The sequence below is a fragment of the Felis catus genome, chromosome B4 (genome assembly GCF_018350175.1).
Source record: "Felis catus isolate Fca126 chromosome B4, F.catus_Fca126_mat1.0, whole genome shotgun sequence".
NCBI lineage: Eukaryota > Metazoa > Chordata > Mammalia > Carnivora > Felidae > Felis > Felis catus.
This window is the reverse complement of record NC_058374.1, coordinates 82,431,212-82,451,935: the sequence shown is the minus strand read 5'-3', so window position 1 is coordinate 82,451,935 and position 20,724 is coordinate 82,431,212. Positions and strand designations below refer to the sequence as shown.

The 20,724-nt window shown below is 41.6% G+C and overlaps 1 protein-coding gene across 1 annotated transcript; it reads left to right on the top strand.

The window, feature by feature from the left end:
- The first annotated feature begins 1,699 nt into the window (after positions 1–1,699).
- On the top strand, positions 1,700–20,256 carry PYM1 (PYM homolog 1, exon junction complex associated factor). Its single transcript, XM_003988863.6, has 3 exons — positions 1,700–2,167; positions 18,786–18,879; positions 19,271–20,256. Exons 1-3 carry the CDS (start codon positions 2,134–2,136, stop codon positions 19,752–19,754), a joined length of 612 nt encoding a protein of 203 aa, XP_003988912.1. The 5' UTR covers positions 1,700–2,133; the 3' UTR covers positions 19,755–20,256.
- The last annotated feature ends 468 nt before the right edge of the window (positions 20,257–20,724 follow it).

Genomic DNA, 20,724 nt, shown 5'->3' with positions numbered 1-20,724 from the left:
ATAGGGTGATCTCTAATAAGGAATGAAGTGAAACAGTCATACTCTAGGCTTCTTTGTGTCTTCTTTAGGATCTCTACTCCATCATACCTCGTCAGCTATTGGTGGGGATGGGAGGGGAAGAAAGACCCAGAAACTTCTAAGGAGGAGGCGTATAATGCCTACTGTTCCAGGTGCTCATTTCTTTAACCAACCACATCATAAAAATCAGAAAGAAAGAAACCGCAATGAACAAAGGAAAAGGAAAAAACAACAGCTTTGTTCTCCCCAGGCTCTTCTTTCTCCTCTTCCTTCTCAGGGTGTATGTGTGTGTGTGTGTGTGGGGAGGGCACATCCGGGGCCCAGGGCTGGGTCCTAGGCAGGTTTGCCGGGCAGACAACTGAGTTTCACTTCCTGTCAACCCCAGAGCTGAGGCAAGACATCAGGGGGCACGGTGGGGGTTGGGGGGGGGGTTGTGCTGGGTAGTCAACTGGGGCCACTTTAGGATTCCATTCATTGAGCAGCCTACTACTACTAGTTCTAGTTCTCAGGTAGTCAAGACCAATACATCCCTCTAGTTTTTAAAGGCTTCCTCCCACATTCTCACCTCTAATAACCATTAGTAACAAGGCTAAGGACAGGATGCTGATCCTGTGAGGCTGAAGCACAATTGTTGAAAGAGAGCAGGGGTTAAGGATGGCAGCGTTACAACACCTGCAATGTTGTGTACTGAATGCAAATCAATTTTTAAAGGAGTCTCTTTGAGACCTTCTGAGTTGGGCCTCTGGTGGAAGTCAGGAAGGTGGAACATAGACTAGAAGACAAGCTGAGACCTGAGAAAACTTCAAAAGTTTCATGTCAACCCTTTAGGAAGTTCCTAGTCCGTCATTGCTCTCACTTTTTTTTTTCCTTTTCTCACCTTTTTTGTTTTTTAAGTAGGCACACAGCCTAGTGTTGGAGATCGTAATATTTGCCCCTCTCTACGGGTTCCAGAGGTACAGTTGGACATGAACCTAAACCAAAATGGGGGATTTGGAGGAAGGTAAAAGAGTCCATAAGGAAAGAGCAGCGTGGAGAGGGCAGAGCCAACACCTGAGGAGAAGAACCTGCAGTCGGTCCCTCCCAGGCTGCAGGGGAAACGAGTTTAGCAGGATTTAGCCCTCAAGGATCAACGGCTGCTGCAAAGAGCGGGGGAGGGAAAACATTTGGGTACATCTAAAGAGTAGGGAGGCAAGGGGCAGGGCAGGACTGCAAAGGGAGTGACCGTACAAGCCCGGACCATTGGCGAGTTGCCCGGGGCTTTGGATCCTCAGTGCCCAGACCTACACGAGGTTAATTAGAATATTAACTGGCTCCGCCCAGAAGCCTTCACCCTGCCCTCCGACCCTGGGGCCCAGCCTAAGGAGGCTCCCGGGGTCGAAGGCCAGAGCAAACTTGGGCCATCGTCTTTTTCGCCGCCCGAATCCTCCGGGCCGCCCCAGGGGCAGGGCCAGCCAGGGCTGCCCGCCCAACCCGGCCCGCCGCCTCCTCGGTCGTGGAATTCGCCGGCAGCCCTTAGGCTGCGGGGACAGGTGACCGGACAGCAGCACCCCCTGCCTTGCACGCCCCTTTCGCGGATCTGACCCGAGGGTTGAGCTGGGTAGCCGAGGGCAATCGACACGCGATTTCGACCTCTCCACCTTCTAAGAGAGGGTCAGTTGGGGGGTCTTCCATTCGTCCCTGACAAGATTGGTGCGTTACCGGAGTTTGGCCGCCCCATGTCCCGAAGCCGCTCTGGGACCTGGGTGCAGGCTAGGGCCTGAATACTCTAACTCATTTATCAGCCCCACTTTCGGGGTGCAGGTGGGCCTTGCCCCCTTTTCCCTCGAAGGTCCTGGACGGAGAGGAGCCGTGCCCCAGAACTTCTCTCGGTGCCCAGAGGACTGTTTTACACGGAGCAGACGCCCAATATTGGATTCAGTGGCAGTACTAGAGTCTGCGGCTTTTATTTTATGAAAGTCTTTAGCTTCTACTGTCTTCCTCCTTCTCCGTCCACGAAACGGTGTACTCTCCCTTTAAGACTAAAATGGTGGCTGGCCACGATCAGGACTCCACTTCCGGTGGGGAGGGGGGCGGGACCCCAGCCCGCTCACGCCGGAAGTGGTTTGCGTTTTCAAGATGGCGACTCCCTATGTAACTGACGAGACCGGCGGTGAGTGCGGGAGGCGCGGAGCCGCTTCTCCCCGGGCTCTCGGGGCAGGGGTTCGGACTTGGAAAGGGGTCTGTGCCCCGCCCATCCCGGGGCCCCTCCTTTGCCCCGCCCTCCGGACCGCCTTCCCCATTCATTCTCTCCTATGGGGTGTCACCTGCGCCCCCTTCTGGTCTCGTGTTTGGGGGTCTCCGCTTCCGGTCACCCAAGCCCTGGGGTCCTCCAGTGCAGGTTCCTGCTCCAGGACCCTCACAGGCCCTTACCTTTTCTTCAGCAGCTGGAGATCTCGTATCTCTTTTGGCTTCTCCAGGCTTGGGAGCTCTTACACTCTCAGTTCCCTCCAATTCCTGCTTTTCTGCTGTTCCCCTCCCCCATCTTTCAGCGGTACCTGCCTTCTGCCCTACCCCAGCCCCATTTTAATTCCTATTCTTGAAGCTGTATCTGTTGAAGATTTCCTCATTGCGTTTATGTAGACTTCCTGCATAATGCTTTTTCCATCCTCTCCCACATCTTCATTGTTGGATTACTGAGGTTCAGAGGTGTGAATGGAACAGTAACCTAGTATAACTTTAAACTTGAGTTTTCTTTTTGATGGCACCACCTTTCTGTACTTCTCTGGTGGTGATGGTGATAAAAGTTGAGGGATCTGAGGTGGAAGAAGGCAAACGAGGTGTCTAATGGCCTCTCAAGCCCTCTGACAAGTTCATAGAACCCTCTATAAATTCTGCCTGGAGAAGAATTTCCAGCCTGGCTGATTGAGATGAAGTGTCCACTGTGTATGGAGGTTTATGTGTTGAAAACTGAGAGTCAATATTTTCATTTTGGTTTTGTCCCATCCTTATTTCCTCATCTGTAGAAAAATGGGCATAGTGATATCTACCTAGTGACCATTAAATAAGATAGTGTATGTGCAAGCAATTTATAAAATGCTGTGCAAGGCAAGGTGTTAATGTTTTTTGTAGCCTTCACTGTCTATGTGTAGTCTTCTGTAGAAGTGACACTGTGTATACTGTGGTTGGTACATACAGTCTGTTTTAAAAATGTGCCCTTTATTTGTTGCTTTGCTGCTTTCCATGTTCCTTACATCTCAGTCCACCTCTCCTATGGTATCCTATGGCAAGCCAGGTCTCTCTGCTACTTCTCCTCAGCCTCACATTTCAAAGTGGTACACAGAACTTCTGTTCTCTATTCAGTAGGTCCTTCTTCTACCAGCTCCTTTAATACGTGCTTCGAAAATATTGCTCATCGTCCAGTACACTTTTCTTTCTTCTTAACGATTTTCTTTAAACACGTATCTTCTGTTCTCTGTGACTATGTAGAAGAGAAGGAATCACACTGCTTTTTTTTTCTTTCCCCTACTACTTCCAGATCATTGACCTACCACCGTCACTCTAATCTCTGTGAAGGTATTGCCATGCAGTTAGAGCATTGTCTCTAAAACTTCAGGGCCATCATTTATTGCCCACAAGGACCCAGATCTATTGCATCATACTTTTTTCTCCACTGTTTCTTGCTCTTATTCTCAGTGTCTCCAGCATCTTTGAAATACTGATCTTATAGTTCCTCAGCACAAGACAGTTGACTTTCCTTTGTATTTTTAAAGTAGCTACACATCAGATCACTACAACCTGGACCTATTACGCTACTTCCCCTTCAGGTGCTCTTTATCACTTTAGCCTCCTTACTAGTTACCTTTTTCACTCCTTCCCATCCACAGATTCCACTTTTTGCCCTTCTGAGGTTCTTAACTTTTCCCATTTCATTGAGTCTACCAGTACCTTCATGACTATCTTTGACGCTGCTCTGCTAGACCTTAGTGACCAGCCACTTTGATACTATCTTCATTGTTTGCTTCATTCATTTTGATCTTCTGTATTTGGCAAGCACTTCTGTTATCTTGAATCATACTCATCACCTATTTTTTTGGCTTCCGTGTCTAGACCACCCACAGCACATGGCTAGTGAAAAAGTGCAAAACCTGTACATTCAGTGTAATATAACTTAGTGTTAACTTCTGCCAAGATCATGGCTTCTCTCAAATTCTTTTTTCTTGGTTTGCTTACATTCTACCATGGCTTTTCCCCAACCTTTTCCAGCACTCTGTGACCTCCCTTTTAATTCTCCCCTCTTGTAGCAGATGTCTTCACTTTCATGGAAAAGTCAAGGCCTAACATTTGTTTCTTTCCTGTTTACAGCCTGATTTCTTGAATATTAGGTCTACCCATACTGTTTTCATTTTCTCACTCTTATTTGTCCTTTAGCTTTTTACAGTTTTGTTTCTAGCACCAACCTCTCTCCTTAGTTGCTATTTCCCTTTTCTAATAGATTGGTGAATAACTTTTATTCTTGAATATACTGTCACACCTTATATTCAATGTGCCCAAAATCAATATCATTTTTTCCTTATTTTGTTAATGGCATCCTCGTCCTAGCCAACCCAAGATCAATTTTTTGTACCATCTCTTTTTAATTTTAAATAGACTTTATTTTTTAGAACAATTTTAGATTTATAGAAAACTTGAGAAAATGATAGACAATTCCCATATATTCAGTTTCCCTTATTGTTAACATCTTACATTAGTATGGTACCATTATTGCAGTTAATGAACCAATATTGATGCCATTATTATTGACTAAAGTCCATACATCATTCAGATTTCCTTATATTTTAAAGATTTCATTTTATTTAAAAATTATTTTTATTTATTTTTCAAAAAAATTTTAACGTTTCTTTATTATTGAGAGACAGAGACAGAGCATGAGCATGGGAGGGGCAGAGAGAGGAGGAGACACAGACTTTGAAGCACGCTCCAGGCTCTGAGCACAGAGCCCGACACGGGGCTTGAACTCACAAACGGGGAGATCATGACCTGAGCCAAAGCCAGACGCTCAACCGACTGAGCCACCCAGGCGCCCCTTTTATTTTTATTTTTCTTACTTAAAAAAAATGTTTATTTTGAGAGAGAGAGTGCACCCGTGTGCACACTCATGTGTGCACACATAGTGTGTGCAAGCAGGGGAGGGGCAGAGAGGGAGAGAGATGATCCCAAGCTGGCTTCACTCTGTCAGCGCAGAGTTCAACACAAGGCTCTATCCAACAAACCGTGAGATCTGACCTGAGCTGAAATCAAGAGTCAGACACCTAACCGACTGAGTCACCCAGGTGTCCCTATTTATTTTTAGAGCGTGAGCTGGGGAGAGGGGCAGAGGGAAAACGAGAGAATATGAAGCAGGCTCCATGCTCAGCACGGAGCCTGATGCGGGGTTCAATCTCAGGACAGTGAAATCATGACCTGAGCTGAAGTCAAGAGTCAGATGCTTAATCGACTGAGCTAGCCAAGTGCCCCAAGATTTTATTTTTAAGTAATTTCTACACCCAACATAGGTCTCAAACTTAACAGCTCTGAGATCAAGAGTTGCATGCTCTTCCCATTGAGCCAGCCAGGTGTCCCAGATTTCCTTAGTTTTTACCTAATTTTTTTTTTTTTTTTTTCTGTTCCAAGATCCCATCCTGGGTACCCTATTACTTTTAGTTCTCATGTCTCCTTAAGCTCCCATTAGCTGTGATAGTTTCTCAGATTTTACTTGTTTTTGATGAGGAATTTTGAGGAGTGCTAATCAAGTATTTTATAGGATGCCTCTCTATTGGAATTTATCTGATGTTTTTCTCATGATTAGATTGGGGTTATGTGTTTTTTGGGGACAATCACAGAGGAAAAGTGACATTTTCATCATACCAAGGGTACAATATCATAATGTTTTTACTGTTGATATTGACCATGATTGTGGTCACCTGGCTGAAGTCGTATTTGTAAGCTTTCTCCAGTATAAAGTTATCCTTTTTTCCTTCTCTTTTCCATACTATGGTCTTTAGAAGAAAGTGTCTATTCACAGCCTATACTTACGTTTCCTTCCTTAAGGATGGAGTATTTACATATGTTATTTGGAATATTTCTGCAGATTTGTCTCTTCTCCATTTATTCAATCATTTACTTATATCAATATGGACTTTGGGTTATAATCTAATACTATTTATTTTATTGCTCTAAATGTTCCAGCTTTGGACATTGGGAACTCTTTTAGTTGGCTCTGTGTCCCTTTGACATACCCCCACCAGTGTAGGTTTTTGTTTTTGTTTTTAGCTCTTCTTTACTTTCTTGTGTCTAGAATATGCTCCAGGCTCATCTTTTACCTTTCCTATCCCAGTCCTAGAATCAGACATTTCTCCAAGGAGCCCTTGTTCCTGTTACTGAAGAATAGTCTCAAGAAACCAAGATGCGAGCACTAGATATTGTTATATTTGTGGTATCATCTTTTATTCCTCTCTTGTTCCCCATCCTCCACCACATACCAATTGTCAAAATATCATTCTATTCCTACTGCTATTATCCTTATCTCATCTTTAGTACTTGTTAGGTATATGGCCTTGGGGAATTTTTTTTTTTTTATGTTTATTATTTTTGAGAGAGAGGGAGACACAGAATCCGAAGTGGGCTCCAGGCTCTGAGCTGTCAGTACAGAGCCTGATGTGGGGCTCAAATTCACGGACCACAAGATCATGACCTGAGCCGAAGTCGGACACTTAACCGACTGAGCCACCCAGGTGACCTGGCAATTTTTTTTGTAAAGAAGGTATTTTATTTATCTGTATATCTATTTGTTCTTGAGTTTATTTATTTTGAGAGAGAGAAAAAGAGAGAGGGGGTGGGGAGAGGCAGAGAGAGAGGGACTGAGGATTTGAAGCAGACTCTGCGCTGAGAGCAGAGAGCCCAATGTGGAGCTCGAACGCACGAAGTGTGAGATCATGACCTGGGTGGAAGTCTGACACTTAACCAACTGAGCCACTCAGGCACCCCAGGCCTTGGGAATTTTAAGACTTGGGAAACTAAGCCTTAGTTTTCTCATCAATGAATTCGGAGTAATGACTCCTACAACATAGGATTATTGAGAGAATTAAAATTTAAATGAAATAATGTATATGTTTGGCACATAGTACCTGGCAAATAGTTCTGTAATAATTACTGTTATATAAGGATTATTATATGGATTAGAAGAGATAAATGCAAAATATCAAGCATAGTACTTGGGTCGTTCTGCATGCCTGATCAAATTCCATTTTCCTTTATCCTGCAAATATTGCTGTGACCTCCTAAATACTTGTCCTGTCTCCAGTCTCTGTTCCAGTTCATTTGGCACACTGTTGCCAGATTACTGTTCCTTAAGTATAGATTTACTTATGTAATATTTGCTCAATATAATTCATCCACCCAGAGTCTACTGTTTACTTTGGCACATATCTTTCTGATCTTTATTTTTTCTGTACATTTTTAAAACGTTTTTGAATTTGATGGTATATACACCTACATTTTGCCTATTCATTTAACCTTATGACATAAATATTTTTCTTGTTATTAAAAACTCTAAATATTTTTAAAAATATTTGGGCATGTACCCTCTCATGTTTCATCTGTCAGTGGACTTTTATTTTTTTAATTTTTTTAAGTTTATTTATTTATTTTGAGAGAGTGGGGGAGGGGCAGAGAGAGACAGAGAGAGGGAGAGGGAGAAGGAGAATCCTAAGCAGGCTCTTTGCTGTCATCACAGAGCCTGATGTGGGACTTGAACTCCCAAACTGTGAGATCATGACCTCAGCCGAAGCCACGAGTCAGACACTCAACTGACTGAGCCACCCAGGTGCCTCTGTTACTGGGCTTTTAGATTGTTTCCAGAATTTTTGTTACAAGAACTCCATGAACATTTTTGTGCATAAATTTTTGCCTGTATTTAGGTCATTTTCTTAGGATTGAGTTCCCAGAAGTAGAATTACTGGGTTGGGGGGGTTCAAACATTTATTTATTTATTAATTCATGTTGATTGTAGCTAACTTGGAAAATGTTTTTGTAAGTAGTATAAAATAGAAGTCACATGCATGTTTGGAAATTCCAGAACCCAAAGATAACTACAGTTACACTTCTTTTTAGTTTTTCTGTCTGTGTACATATGTAGCATATCTATATTTTACATAATTGGGATCACACCAAATGGCTGTTTCCCAAAATATGATTCTCAGAATGCTTAGTAGTCTTGTGAGATGTACTGCAAAATAAGTAAACACAAAATAACAAAATAAAAATAAGGTTCCTTTGGTCAAATAAATTTGGGAAATACTGTGGATCACATTCCCATTGTGGATACTCACACGAATAAGAACACATTAACTCCTCATTTAAGTCCTGCCAATAAGAACAAATTTTCTTTTCCTTCCTTCCTTCCTTCCTTCCTTCCTTCCTTCCTTCCTTCCTTCCTTCCTTCCTTCCCTCCCTTCCCTCCCTTCCCTCCCTTCCCTCCCTTCCCTCCCTTCCCTTCCTTCCCTTCCTCTTTCTTTTCCTTTTCTTTCTTTCTTTCGTTCTTTCGTTCTTTCTTTTCTTTTCTTTCTTTTTCTTTTTTTCTTTCTTTCTTTCTAAGAGAAAGAGAGAGGGAGAGCACAAGCAGGGGAGGAGGGACAGAGAGAAGAAGAAAATCCCAAGCAGGTTCTTTGCTGTCAGCACAGAGCCTGACAGCTCAATCCCATGAGCTGTGGGATCGTGACCTGAGCTGAGATCAAGAGTTGATGCTTAACCAACTGAGCCACCCAGGTGCCCCCCTTTTTTTCTATGTTTAACCCAGAATTGCCCACTTATTTAACAATTTTTTGGGGTAACTCTTGTTACTATCTTATGGAAGTGTTTTCCAGAAGTGTCTTGTATAACAAAAGGTTTGGGAAATGCTGGTAAAAGATAGGATTACCTTATGTTATCTTGCTATGTTAAGCCAAATTGCTTTCTAAAGACTTTTATGACCAATAATATATGACTATGCTGGTTTAACCACATCTTTGACTGCATTGCTATTATCATCTCCAAAAATTTTACTACTTTGACAGATGAAAATTATATTTTATATTTATATTTTCTTTATTAGTATGGTTGGCCTTTTTTGTATTTTTTGTTTGTTTATAACACAGTATGCAATAACAGTGTAAAATGCATAACCTTTAGAACAAACCTACAGCCTGGGTTTGAATTCTGCAGTTTGCTGACTTTGTAACTTTGGGCAGGCTATTAAATTTCTCATCATCTCTAAAACTAGAATAATCCAGGGGCACCTGGGTGGCTCAGTCAGTTAAGCATATGACTCTTGGTTTCAGCTCAGGTCATGATCTCACAGTTTGTGAGTTCAAGCCCCACACCGAGCTCTGTGATGACAGCATGGAACCTGCTTGGGATTCTCTCCCTTTCTCTCTCTCTTTCAGAATAAATAAATAAACTTTATTAAAACTAGAATAATCCTTCATGGAGTTATGAAAGTGAAATAAGTCATGTATATAAACACAGCCCTGTCCTGAGCATTAAGGAGGCACACAATGGTAGCTGCTACTCTCTTTTTGGAATTGACTGTGAAATTCACATATGTACCATTAGCTTAGATACTACTCTTTAATATGAGCACAAACCGCTTTTCAGTATAGTATCACCACATACTAGGTCTCTGCTTATAACTCCCAGTGAAACTGGACTATGTAGTATAAGGTGGAATAGTATTGTGCATTTGTGGTCTTGGACATATATTTAACTTCTTGAAGACTCTTGACCTCAGCTAGAGATGGTAATACCTACCCATTGTCTAGATTCAATAAGGTAATGTATGTAAAGTTCTTATTGCAATGTAGATACTTATTAATAAATGCTCTTTCCTAACTGTTCTCAGCATACGGTGAGTTTTCCACTGCTATGATTTTATTTGTTGTTACTCTTAGAAGGCCCTTTCCCTTCCTTTCTCTGTCTGCAGAAATATCAACCACTGATTTGTTACTGTTATTGTTACTACTTCTACCTAGTATTTAATGTCAAATCCCTAAGATTTTCTTGATTTTCTGTTATCTTCCCCCATCAAACAGGATGTGGTTATTTATTCTCTTGAAATTTGTTACCAGTATGTATCAGTGTCTCTTAAGATACCTAAGACATTTATATTTTTGTTTTATTCTTTGTTTGCCTAACTTGCCTACCCTTCTCCTTACTTAGACTGTAAATTTCTTGAAAGTAGGGACCATTTTACTCAATCTTGATAATCTCTGTATCACTTAGTAGGGTACTTGTGTCCTAGGAGGCTTCCAGTGTTTATTACATTTCATTAATTTGTACTTTTCTGAGGCTATATTCTTGGAGATAACTGGAAAATGCAAATCGCCAACATCAGTATCTTTTTCTTCTCAGTTCTCCTTTGCCTTAATCTCTGTGCACTATTGAATACTGTTTACCACCTGCCCTAAAACTCTTTTGGTCTTCATGGCATAACACTCTCCTGGTTCTTTTCTAGAATTATTATTTTCTGTTGCTGCCAACACCTTTTCCTTGTTGAGGAAGATGATCATGACTGTTTTTCCAGGCTCATTCCTCCAAATTGGATCTTCTCTTTCTATATTTTCTCTAGGTGTTAGAAACCACATCTAGGCGTTATAATAATTGTTGGCCCTGAGATCACCCCTAGGCTCAGCTCTGTCTTGTAGATCTCCTTTCTTATTTGAGCAGGTCCCAGGGATTCAACAGACCTTTAACAGTCACTTCCACATAACCCCTTAGAGTTCTCCCAGCAAGCCTTGCTTGCTGTCCTGTCTCTTCACTGTCTTCCTGCCACCCCTGAAAACAAGGCCCTTTACAGTTTAAGGCAACAGATTAAGGATTACCAAATAGCAGATGTGAGAAAGTAAGTCTACCAAGTTCTTAAAGCAATCTCTAATCTGTAGTTTCTGACTTTCTCAAGGGGGTTACCTGAAAATCCTGATATTCTGCCCTTGTTTTTTATTTCTATGGGTAGGAATCTCCAAACCACTCCCTTCTTTTTGACTTTACCTTTGGATACCGTGAAGGCCAGAGAATGGAACCAAGAGAACATAAAATAGATGCTTCTTTGTGACAGTTGGCTGTTTGGATCGCAGGGCTTCCAGTTAGGATGGCCATTCAAGAAACTTCTGACCTGTTTTTCCTCATTTTCCATCTTTATTAATCTTAAGTCTTCAGCTATAATCTTTGTGCATTTTCTTAAATATATGTTTCGAGCATTGTCCTTTTCTCCTTAATTTCACGTAAGACACTGCCTGTCTAGAATTGAATTAGTTATTTTCACAAAGTTGTCATCTTCTCTGGACTTCGTGTGTGTTTTTTTTAAATTCCAGTATAATTAACATACAGTGTTATATTAGTTTCAGGTGTTGGGCTTTCTTCCTATCAGTGATTTTTATTCTCTAAATTTTGTACATTCAAGAGTGATACTGTAATTATTTATTTGTGTTCTTATTTATTACCTTTCTTCCTCACTAGAATGTATGCTACAAAAAGGCAAGACCATTTTCTTTATTCATTGTTGTATCCCTAGCTCCTGTTACAGTGCCTGGCACAACACCCAAGTGGCTCAATAAACATTTAAAATCCATGTGTGAAGAAATATTATTACCATATGCCCTATTTACCCACAGGTATGTTGTGAAAATAAGAGCATACATGTGAAAAGCACCAGATCAAACCTACGGTGGCACTGTTTCAATTATTTCGTCTAATTCAAATCTTGGCAGTCAAACCTCAACAGTCTTCAAGTCTGTTGACTTGTTCTTCACAATGAATTTCTCTTTCATTTTCCTTTCAATACCCACAGAGACCATCTAAATCAGTTTTTCTCTATTTTAGCTATTTTCATTTTTTCTACCTTTAGTTTATATTACACATTTTGAGGTTAATCTGAAAGCATTGCTTTGAGCATATCGTCTGTACTCTGTTTTTGGCCTTCAGTGCTCTTCTACGGTCTGAAGCTTAAGTCCAAACTCCAGAGAAGATTGGTTACTTTTCATATTCTGACTAATTTACTTCTAGTCTCTTTGCCCATTACATGTGCTTTTTGCCCAAAATATTCTAGGTTCTTGTTCTCTAATATGATACTTAAGTTTACTTACTTATTTAAAATATTTTTTAAAGATTTTACTTATTTATTTTTTAGTATTTATCTTTAATATTTATTTTTTGAGAGAGAGAGAGAATACAAGTGGGGGGAGGGGCAGAGAGAGAGACGGAGAAAGAATCCCAAGTAGATTCCGCACTGTCAGTGCAAAGCCTGACAGGGGGCTCAAATCCATGAACAGTGATATCATGACCTGAGCTGAAACTAAGAATTGGATGCTCAACCAACTGAGCCATCCAGGTGCCCATAAAGATTTTATTTTATTTTTTTAAAGTTTATTTATTTTGAGAGAGCATGGGGAAAGGGTAAAGAGGAAGGGAGGGAGAGAGAGAATCCCAAGCAGGCTCTGCACTGTCAGTATGGAGCCTGATGTGGGACTGGAACCTTGAGATCATGACCTGAGGTGAAGTTGGAGGCTCAACTGACTGAGCCACCCAGGGGTCCTGAAAAGTTATTTTTAAGTAATCTCTTAATCTCTACACCCAATGTGGGGCTTGAATTTACAACCCTGAGATCAAGAGTCACACGCTCTACCAACCAAGCCAGCCAGGAACCCCTATTTATTTATTAATTTGACTTAATTACAGTCTTCTATGCGCCAGGCCCTTTGCTTCAGAGATCAAAGACAAAGTCCCAGTGCTCAAGGAAGTACACAATTATGTTAAACATCAGAGCATGATAAAGGCCAAAACAGGTGTTGTATACAAAGGGCCTGGGGTGGGAAGGAGGAACTGAATTGGAGTTTATACTTGAACTTGACCTTTAAAGACCAACAGGAATTAACTAAGATAAGAATCAAGGAAAGCCTGTTCCAGGCCAAAGGAAGCAAAAGCAAAAAGGCATAGAAAATAGAGACACAGGTCTGGTGAGATTTGTGAGTATTTCAGTCAGCTGGAGCAGAGTGTGAGTGACTAGTAGCTGAGAGGCTTGGCCTTTTGTGTGTAGTCCCGTCCTCCATGTAAATACCCTGAGGACACTAGGAATCCAGAAAGAATTTTTAGCAGGGTCCTGACTAGTCTCATTTGTCCCTTTGCGTATATTGTCCCATACTCCTGAAATACTTCCCTTTCTTTTCTTGTAACCACACTCCCCACCTCCACCTGTCTAAATCCTGCTTATCTTCCAAAGATTACAATAGATCTGTGTCTTCCACAAAATCTTTATAATAATTACCAGGTCAAAAGTATTTTCACTCTCATTGTGTACCCGTTCTCCAACCCATTCAGGTTTGAAACCTAAAATTAGATCTTTTTTTAAGATTTTATTAAAAATTTTTCTTTTAATGTTTTAATTTTTGAGAGCAAGAGAAAGAGACAGAGTGTGAGCAGGGGAGGGGCAGAGAGAGAGGGAGACACAGAATCTAAAGCAGGTTCCAGGCTCTGAGCTGTCGGCGCAGGGCCCGATGCGGGGCCCGAACTTGTGAACCTCGAGATCATGACTTGAGCTGAAGTTGGACGCTTAACCGACTGAGCCACCCAGGTGCCCCTAAAGATTTTATTTTTAATGGGACGCCTGGGTGGCTCAGTCGGTTAAGTGTCCAGCTCTTGGTTTTGACTCAGATCATGATCTCATGGTTCTTGAGATTGAGCCCAACGTCAGGCTCAACGCTCAGTGTGGAGCCTGCTTGGGATTCTCTCTCTCTGTGCCCCTCCCTTGCTAGCTCATGCTCTCTCTCTCTCAAATAAACAAATATTTAAAAATATGCATAACATTTAATAATTGAAATCATAGTATATTTATATAATTTCATTATGGTTTACATTATGTCACATTACATGATTTAAAATTTTATTATTTTTAAGAATTATATCCTGTCTCTTTAAAGATTATTTATTTTTAAGTAATCTGTACACTAAACGTGGGGCTCTAACTCTTGACCCTGAGATCAAGGGTTGTACACTCTACTGAATGAGCCAGCCAGGCGACCCTGTTATCATTTGCAATGGATGTGTTATACACCATTCCTATATAACTGGACTTGAAGCTTGTTTTTAATTTTTAGCTCTTTTTAGATAATGCCATAATTTTCACTGTCAATTCCTTTTTTTCCTTTTTGTTTTTTTTCCTGTTGGAGGTATTTCCTTATGCTAAATTCTCAAGGTTAGAATTACTAAAATAAAGTGTTGAATTATTTTTTTAAGAGTTTTTTTTTTTAATGTTTATTTTTGAAAGAGAGAGTGTGCATGAGCGAGGGAGGGGCGGAAAGAGAGGGAGACAGAGGATGCCAAACAGGCCCCATGCTGCCAGTACGGTCTGATGTGCAGCTCAAACCCATGAACCATGAGATCATGACCTGAGCCAAAGTTGGACACTTAACAGACTGAGCCACCCAGGAGCCCCAAATTATTTTTTACTTTAACCCTTTACCCCTCCCCCATCAGCAAATTCCCAAATGTTGATTCTTTGATAATGGATTTGGCGTAAGTCTCTTCCTTTCTCACTGTTTCAGCCAATTCTATCACATGCCAGGGTTATCGCACCCTTTTTTCCCCTGATTTTCCACGTCTCCAGTGTTTCCACTTTCTAATTCACCTTTTCATCCTGCCAGATTAATTGTCCTAAAACACTGCTTTGAATTCATTCATTAACAAGTATTTACTGAATGTGTGCCACCTGCCAGATATTAAACTCCTTAACTGGCGTTTCAGGGTCTGAACATTCTCCCCTCATTTACTTAAAAGAAATTAAAAAAAAATTTTTTTTAACGCTTATTTATTTTTGAGACAGAGACAAAGCATGAATGGGGGAGGGTCAGAGAGAGGGAGACACAGAATCTGAAACAGGCTCCAGGCTCTGAGCTGTCAGCACAGAGCCTGACGCAGGACTCGAACTCACGGACCGCGAGATCATGACCTGAGCCCAAGTCAGCCGCTTAACCCAACTGAGCCACCCAGGTGCCCCCCCCCCAAATTTTTTTTTAATGTTTATTTGTTTTTGAGAGAGAGAGGGAGAGAGAGAGAGAGAGTGCACATGCGAACTGGGAATGGGCAGAGGGAGGTGGAGATAAAGAATCCGAAGAAGTCTAGGCTCTGAGCTGTCAGCACAGAGCCCGATGTGGGGCTCAAACTCACAACTGTGAGATCATGACCTGAACCAAACTCTGATGCTTAACTGGAGCCACCAGGCGCCCCTCCTCTCATTTACTTTATATCAGCCCTCTCACCCACCATCTCCTGATCATGCCATTTCCATTCCCATGTGTGACATTTTGTTTTAGAATGAGCTTCTATTTAGAATTCAATCTGCCTCCTTTTTCATTTCCTTTAGTTTGACTCTTTAAAGCCCAGGTTCGGTCTCAGTCTTCCCTCCATGAAACCTCAGTTTTTTGATTCTTCAATTTATACTCTTGTGTTTAAACTGTTGGATTTAAGCAAGCAGTATCCTCAAGTGGCTCTTGTTTTATTCACCAGATAAACTTCAAATTCCTTGACCTTTTGTTTAACGCTTTCCAAGATCTGGCCCCATTTTTTAGTACCTAACATGAGTTGTCTGACTTACCTAGACTCCTCTACTTTTTATTCTTTAAATACCCCAACCCCCTTCCCACATCCATGCTTTTTTTTTGCTTTTTTGTTCTTTGTCCCATCTTTTCTACCTTTCAAATCTTAACCATTTTCTTAACAGTTTTTTTGCTTTTAGTTTAATTTTATTAATGACATTTGCATTTTGAACAGAAAGCCAATTCAGGGGTCCCTAGTTAAACATCGACTTTTGATTTCTGCTCAGGTTATGATCTCAGTTTGTGAGATCTCACAGTTTGGGTTGGGCTCTGTGCTGACAGTGCAGAGCCTGCTTGGGATTCTCTCTCTGCATCTCCCCCAGTCTCAATAAATAAGTAAACATTAAAAAAAAAAAAAAAGCCAATTCATGGAACAATATATAATCTGTGTGGAAGGCCCCAGACTTAACTTTATACTTTTCTTTTACAAATCTTTCTTTCTTTTTATAAAAGTAATGCTTAAAAAAAAAAAAAAAGATAATACATGAGGCATCTGACTGTCTCAGTCGGTAGAACATGCAATTTTTGCTCTCAGGGTTGTGAGTTCAAGCCTCATGTTGGATGTGGAGCCTACTTAAGAAAAAAAAAAGTAATACAAGATATGTATGTATATATAAGATTTTTAAAAACAAATTATAAAAATAAAGATATCTATAAGGGCAAAAAGTATATATCCTAATGGTTAATGGTTTCTATTACCTCTTCTTCCAGGTTATCCCTCTTAAAATAACCAGCATTAAAGGCTTGGTATCTTGGTATGTGTCCTTCCACACCTTTCTCTTTGCCCCTGTGCCCAGACTGTATGGACTACTAAGTGCTGCTCCTTTTGCCCCAACAAAATCGGGAGCATACCCTACACCAGCAGTTCTCAGAATGTCCAGGATCTCTGCGGGTTCCCTAAGACACTTTAAGGATGTCTGCAAGCATAACTGGTTTTATTATAGACTAAGGTGTTCATTGTCTTTTTTTGCTGGGTTGACATTTGCTCTGAGGGTGCAAAAGCCAAGGTGGGGAAAACCGCTGGCCCCTTAGCACTAATCAAGGTGGTTGCACCAAACGACCAGTCATTGTGTTCTTTGCCACCACATGGTTGCAGTAAATAAGGCCAGTTTCACTTAAGAATATCCTTGATTATGCAATAAGATTTGCTAATTTTATTAAAACCTGGCCCTTGAATACACCTCTTTTTACTTATTTTTTTTCCAGCTCTATTGAAATATAATTGACATATAACATTGTGTAGGTTTCAGGAGTGCAGTGTGATTTGATGCATGTATATATTGTGAAATGTTTACACAATAAGGTTAGTTAACACATTCTTCACGTAATCGCCATCCATCTTGTTGTTAAAACTGTACTCTCATAGCAACTTTCAAGAATACAGTACGGTTCTGTTAATAATGGTTATCATGCTGTACCTTAGATTCCTCACAACTTAACTCATTCTGTAACTGGAAGTTACTCATCTCTTTCATGTTCTCTGTGGACTAATTGGGAAGTAAGGATGAAACACTACCGCACACTGGAGTAAGGTGGTGTCTTAAGGAAAAGCACTGGCGCAATTGTCTGCAAGTCACAAGCTAAACAGCTTCCTTTTCATGGAACACCATTTTTACTTAAAAGAACCACTGACAAACCAGTAATTCAGAACTGGGAATCTGATTGGCATTTTCCTGAAAATGAAGGACGTGAACCCGTCATTTCAAGGAAAACAACTGAAAGTATTTGTTGCCGATGGTAAAATTCAAGTCTTCAAGTAAAAATCAGAATTTTGGAAAAGTTATATTTGCCACTGCCAGCTTGACAGCTTCCCAGTAAAGACTTTTCTGAGGATATTAGCGAATATGGTTTTTAAAAAAATATTGCATGGTGAAATGGATAATATTGCAAAATAAGAGCAGAAGGGAGATCCTGAAATAAAAAAACTTGGAGGATAACTACTCTATATGTTATCCTGCAACTTGCTTTTTCACTTAGTGTATCATGAACACCATTCAAGCCAAAGTCAATGCATTTATTTATTTTTTATTTTGTTTTCAATGTTTATTGATAGATGCAACTATATAAAATCAGGGCATGAACATGACTTGATAAAGTAAGTAGACTTAATTTCAATTCTATAATAAGAGGGACCAATTCAGATTCTCACCATTTGTTTCACACCCACAAAACCACTTCAGGGGCATTAACGATCCGTCAAAACTGATCAGTTTTGTGCAAGTAAACCATGTTTGTTTTTTAAAGACTTGTGTACTTGCCCAGGCACAAGGATATTAAAATCTAGCACATAAAGCTCATTAATAGAGGTAGAAATACAGGCAATATACTATTACAGCAACAGCCATCATTACAGTTAAGAATTTTTCTGTAACAACCAAATGGATAATCAGATACTGCAACAACTCAAGTATTACTGAGCAAAGTGCATTTCTAGTGTTCAGTGTTGCTGTTCATTTTTTCTAACTTACAACAGCGTATAACTGGCAGCAAAGAAAGTCAGTGCATTTATATCTGACATTCTTTTTTCATAAGAGCATGGTGTTCCATCCTGTGGATGATCCACATGTATTCGATTGTTCATTTATTGGTGGTCATTCAAGTTGCCTCAGTTTTTGCTGTTTTAAATAATGTAGCAACAAACATCCTTTACAAATATCCTTGTGTGCTGGTGCTTTTATATCTATAGTATGGATTCTTAAAAGTTGACCTGTTTTTCATGACCCATCTTAATAAAGCTTCCCCTGTCTACATCTTCTCTCGTCATTTCTCCTTGCTACGGTTCTTGTTTTTGCCCTCTTTTGGCCCCTTTTTCAGTTATTGCCTTTTGATGCCCCAATGCTATTATTGTCTTGTGTGTTTTTTTTTTTTTTAAAAACTCTTCCTCTGTGCCTGTCCTCTTGCCAACTAGATTAAAAATAGAAAATAGTGTAAAAATAGAAACTCCTGAGGGCAGGGATGGTGTATTATACCTCAGTAAATAATGCGCACTCAGCTATTATGCACTCAGCTAAATGGCTGCATGTAATAGACAGATGGGTGCCCAGGGAAGCTGTATATACATTCACTCATGTTTTCAAATTGGGAACTATTTGAAAGTTAGAGTAACTGTCTGACTTAATTCTCTCATTGCAGGCAAATACATTGCCTCAACACAACGACCCGACGGGACCTGGCGGAAGCAGCGGAGGGTGAAAGAAGGCTATGTGCCCCAGGAGGAGGTCCCAGTGTGCGTGGTTAGGCGTGAGGAGGGGGTATTTAATGGAATCCACAGAAAAGAAGAATCTCCTGATCCCAATATCTCATGAAATGCGAGGAGGGAGCAACTATATGAGAAAGAAGAGGAGAGGGGGCTGGGACACAGCGATGAGTGAGGGTTACAAGTGACTAGTTCTGTTCCTATTGGCCTCTGTTTGTCAGAATCTCCAAACAGCATTCAGGATATGGAACTATGAGTCCTAGAGACCTTCCCACAGCCTGCAGAACAGAAGAAAATTGGGGAGGGACCATAGGAGAGGAAGGAAGCGAGAGAATGAAAAGAGTGGATTAATTTGGAAGGTTAAGAAAAGGGCTCCAGAAGTCAGTGCTTCTTTGAAACTGTTGGCATCTCTTCCCTGCAGGTATGAGAACAAGTATGTGAAGTTTTTCAAGAGTAAACCCGAACTGCCCCCAGGTCTGAGCCCCGAGGCCACTGCTCCTGCCACCCCATCCAGGCCAGAAGGTGGCGAACCAGGCCTCTCCAAGACAGCCAAACGCAACCTGAAGCGGAAGGAGAAGCGGCGGCAGCAGCAAGAGAAAGGGGAGGCAGAGGCCTTAAGCCGGACTCTCGATAAGGTGTCCCTGGGAGAGACTGCCCCACTCCCCAGCGCTCCGCAGGGCTCCCGGGCAGCCCCTGCAGCTGCCTCTGACCAGCCTGACTCAGCCGTCACCACCGAGAAGGCCAAGAAGATAAAGAACCTAAAGAAGAAGCTTCGGCAGGTGGAAGAGCTGCAGCAACGGATCCAGGCTGGGGAAATCAGCCAACCCAGCAAAGAGCAGCTGGAGAAGCTAGCGCGGAGGAGGGCGCTAGAGGAGGAGCTCGAGGACTTGGAGCTGGGCCTGTGAGGCCTTTGGGGAGCAGGGAATGGACTGCAGAAAAAACCATGGGGCTCTCTGGGGTCCTGGGGAATGTGGGCAGCAGCAGTCAGGGGGGTACCCCCTCCCTACTGACTCACTTCCACTTCTCGTGGCCCAACTCCGTCCTCCAGAGCCTAGCCTCGCCATCATTCCTTCCCTCTTCTTCCCAACTCCTATTTTTTGGACTTTTCTCCCTCCCATTCCCAGTGTTCAAAATCTCAGTGATTACCCCAGGTACCTTTGCTGCTGATTTGGGTGTCTTGTTTAAAAGAAAATTGGGTGGGTGGGAATGTCTTAGAGAACTGAGGTTGAGGGTAGGGGGAGTACACTCAAGTCGGAGTCTTGGTTCCTGTTCACAGTGTTTATGGGTTATTTCCCCCGCCATCCCTCACCGTTTTTTTTTTGTTTTTTTTTTTTTTTTGGGGGGGGGTTGTTTTTTTGTTTTGTTTTGTTTTTTTTTAAAGAACAGAATAAACTCAAGTAGACAACATGTCTGGCTTTGTCCCTCTTTCCAGCTTCCAGTAGGTGTATTATCTCCTCCAGTTTGGTACAGGAAGACAAATATTGAGAGTAATATTCCTTTTTTTTTTTTCTTTTTCAAGTAGGCTGCATGCTCAGTGTGGAGCCCAACACCGGGCTTGAACCCATGATCCTGCGATCAAGATCAAGACCTGAGCTGAGATCAAGAGTCAGATGCTCAACAACTGAGCTACCCAGGTTCCCTTCCTCCCTCCACCCGCCTCACCCCCCCCCCCCATTAACTTTTTTGAGAGAGGGAGAGAAAGCATTCCGGGAGCATGCGAACAGGGGGAGGAGGCAGAGAGAGAGAGAGAGAGAGAGAGAGAGAGAGAGAGAAAGAAAATGAGAATCTCAGGCAGGCTCCATGCCCAGTGTGGAGCCCCAGGCAGGGCTCGATCTCATGAACTGTGAGATCATGACCTGAGCTGAAATCAACAGT

Bases quoted from the DNA above. Each gene is read 5' to 3' on its own strand.
- PYM1 (XM_003988863.6), top strand. From the start codon at position 2,134: ATGGCGACTCCCTATGTAACTGACGAGACCGGCG. The intron at 2,168-18,785 runs GTGAGTGCGGGA...CTCTCATTGCAG, and splicing joins TGTAACTGACGAGACCGGCG to GCAAATACATTGCCTCAACA. The intron at 18,880-19,270 runs GTGCGTGGTTAG...TCTTCCCTGCAG, and splicing joins CCCCAGGAGGAGGTCCCAGT to GTATGAGAACAAGTATGTGA.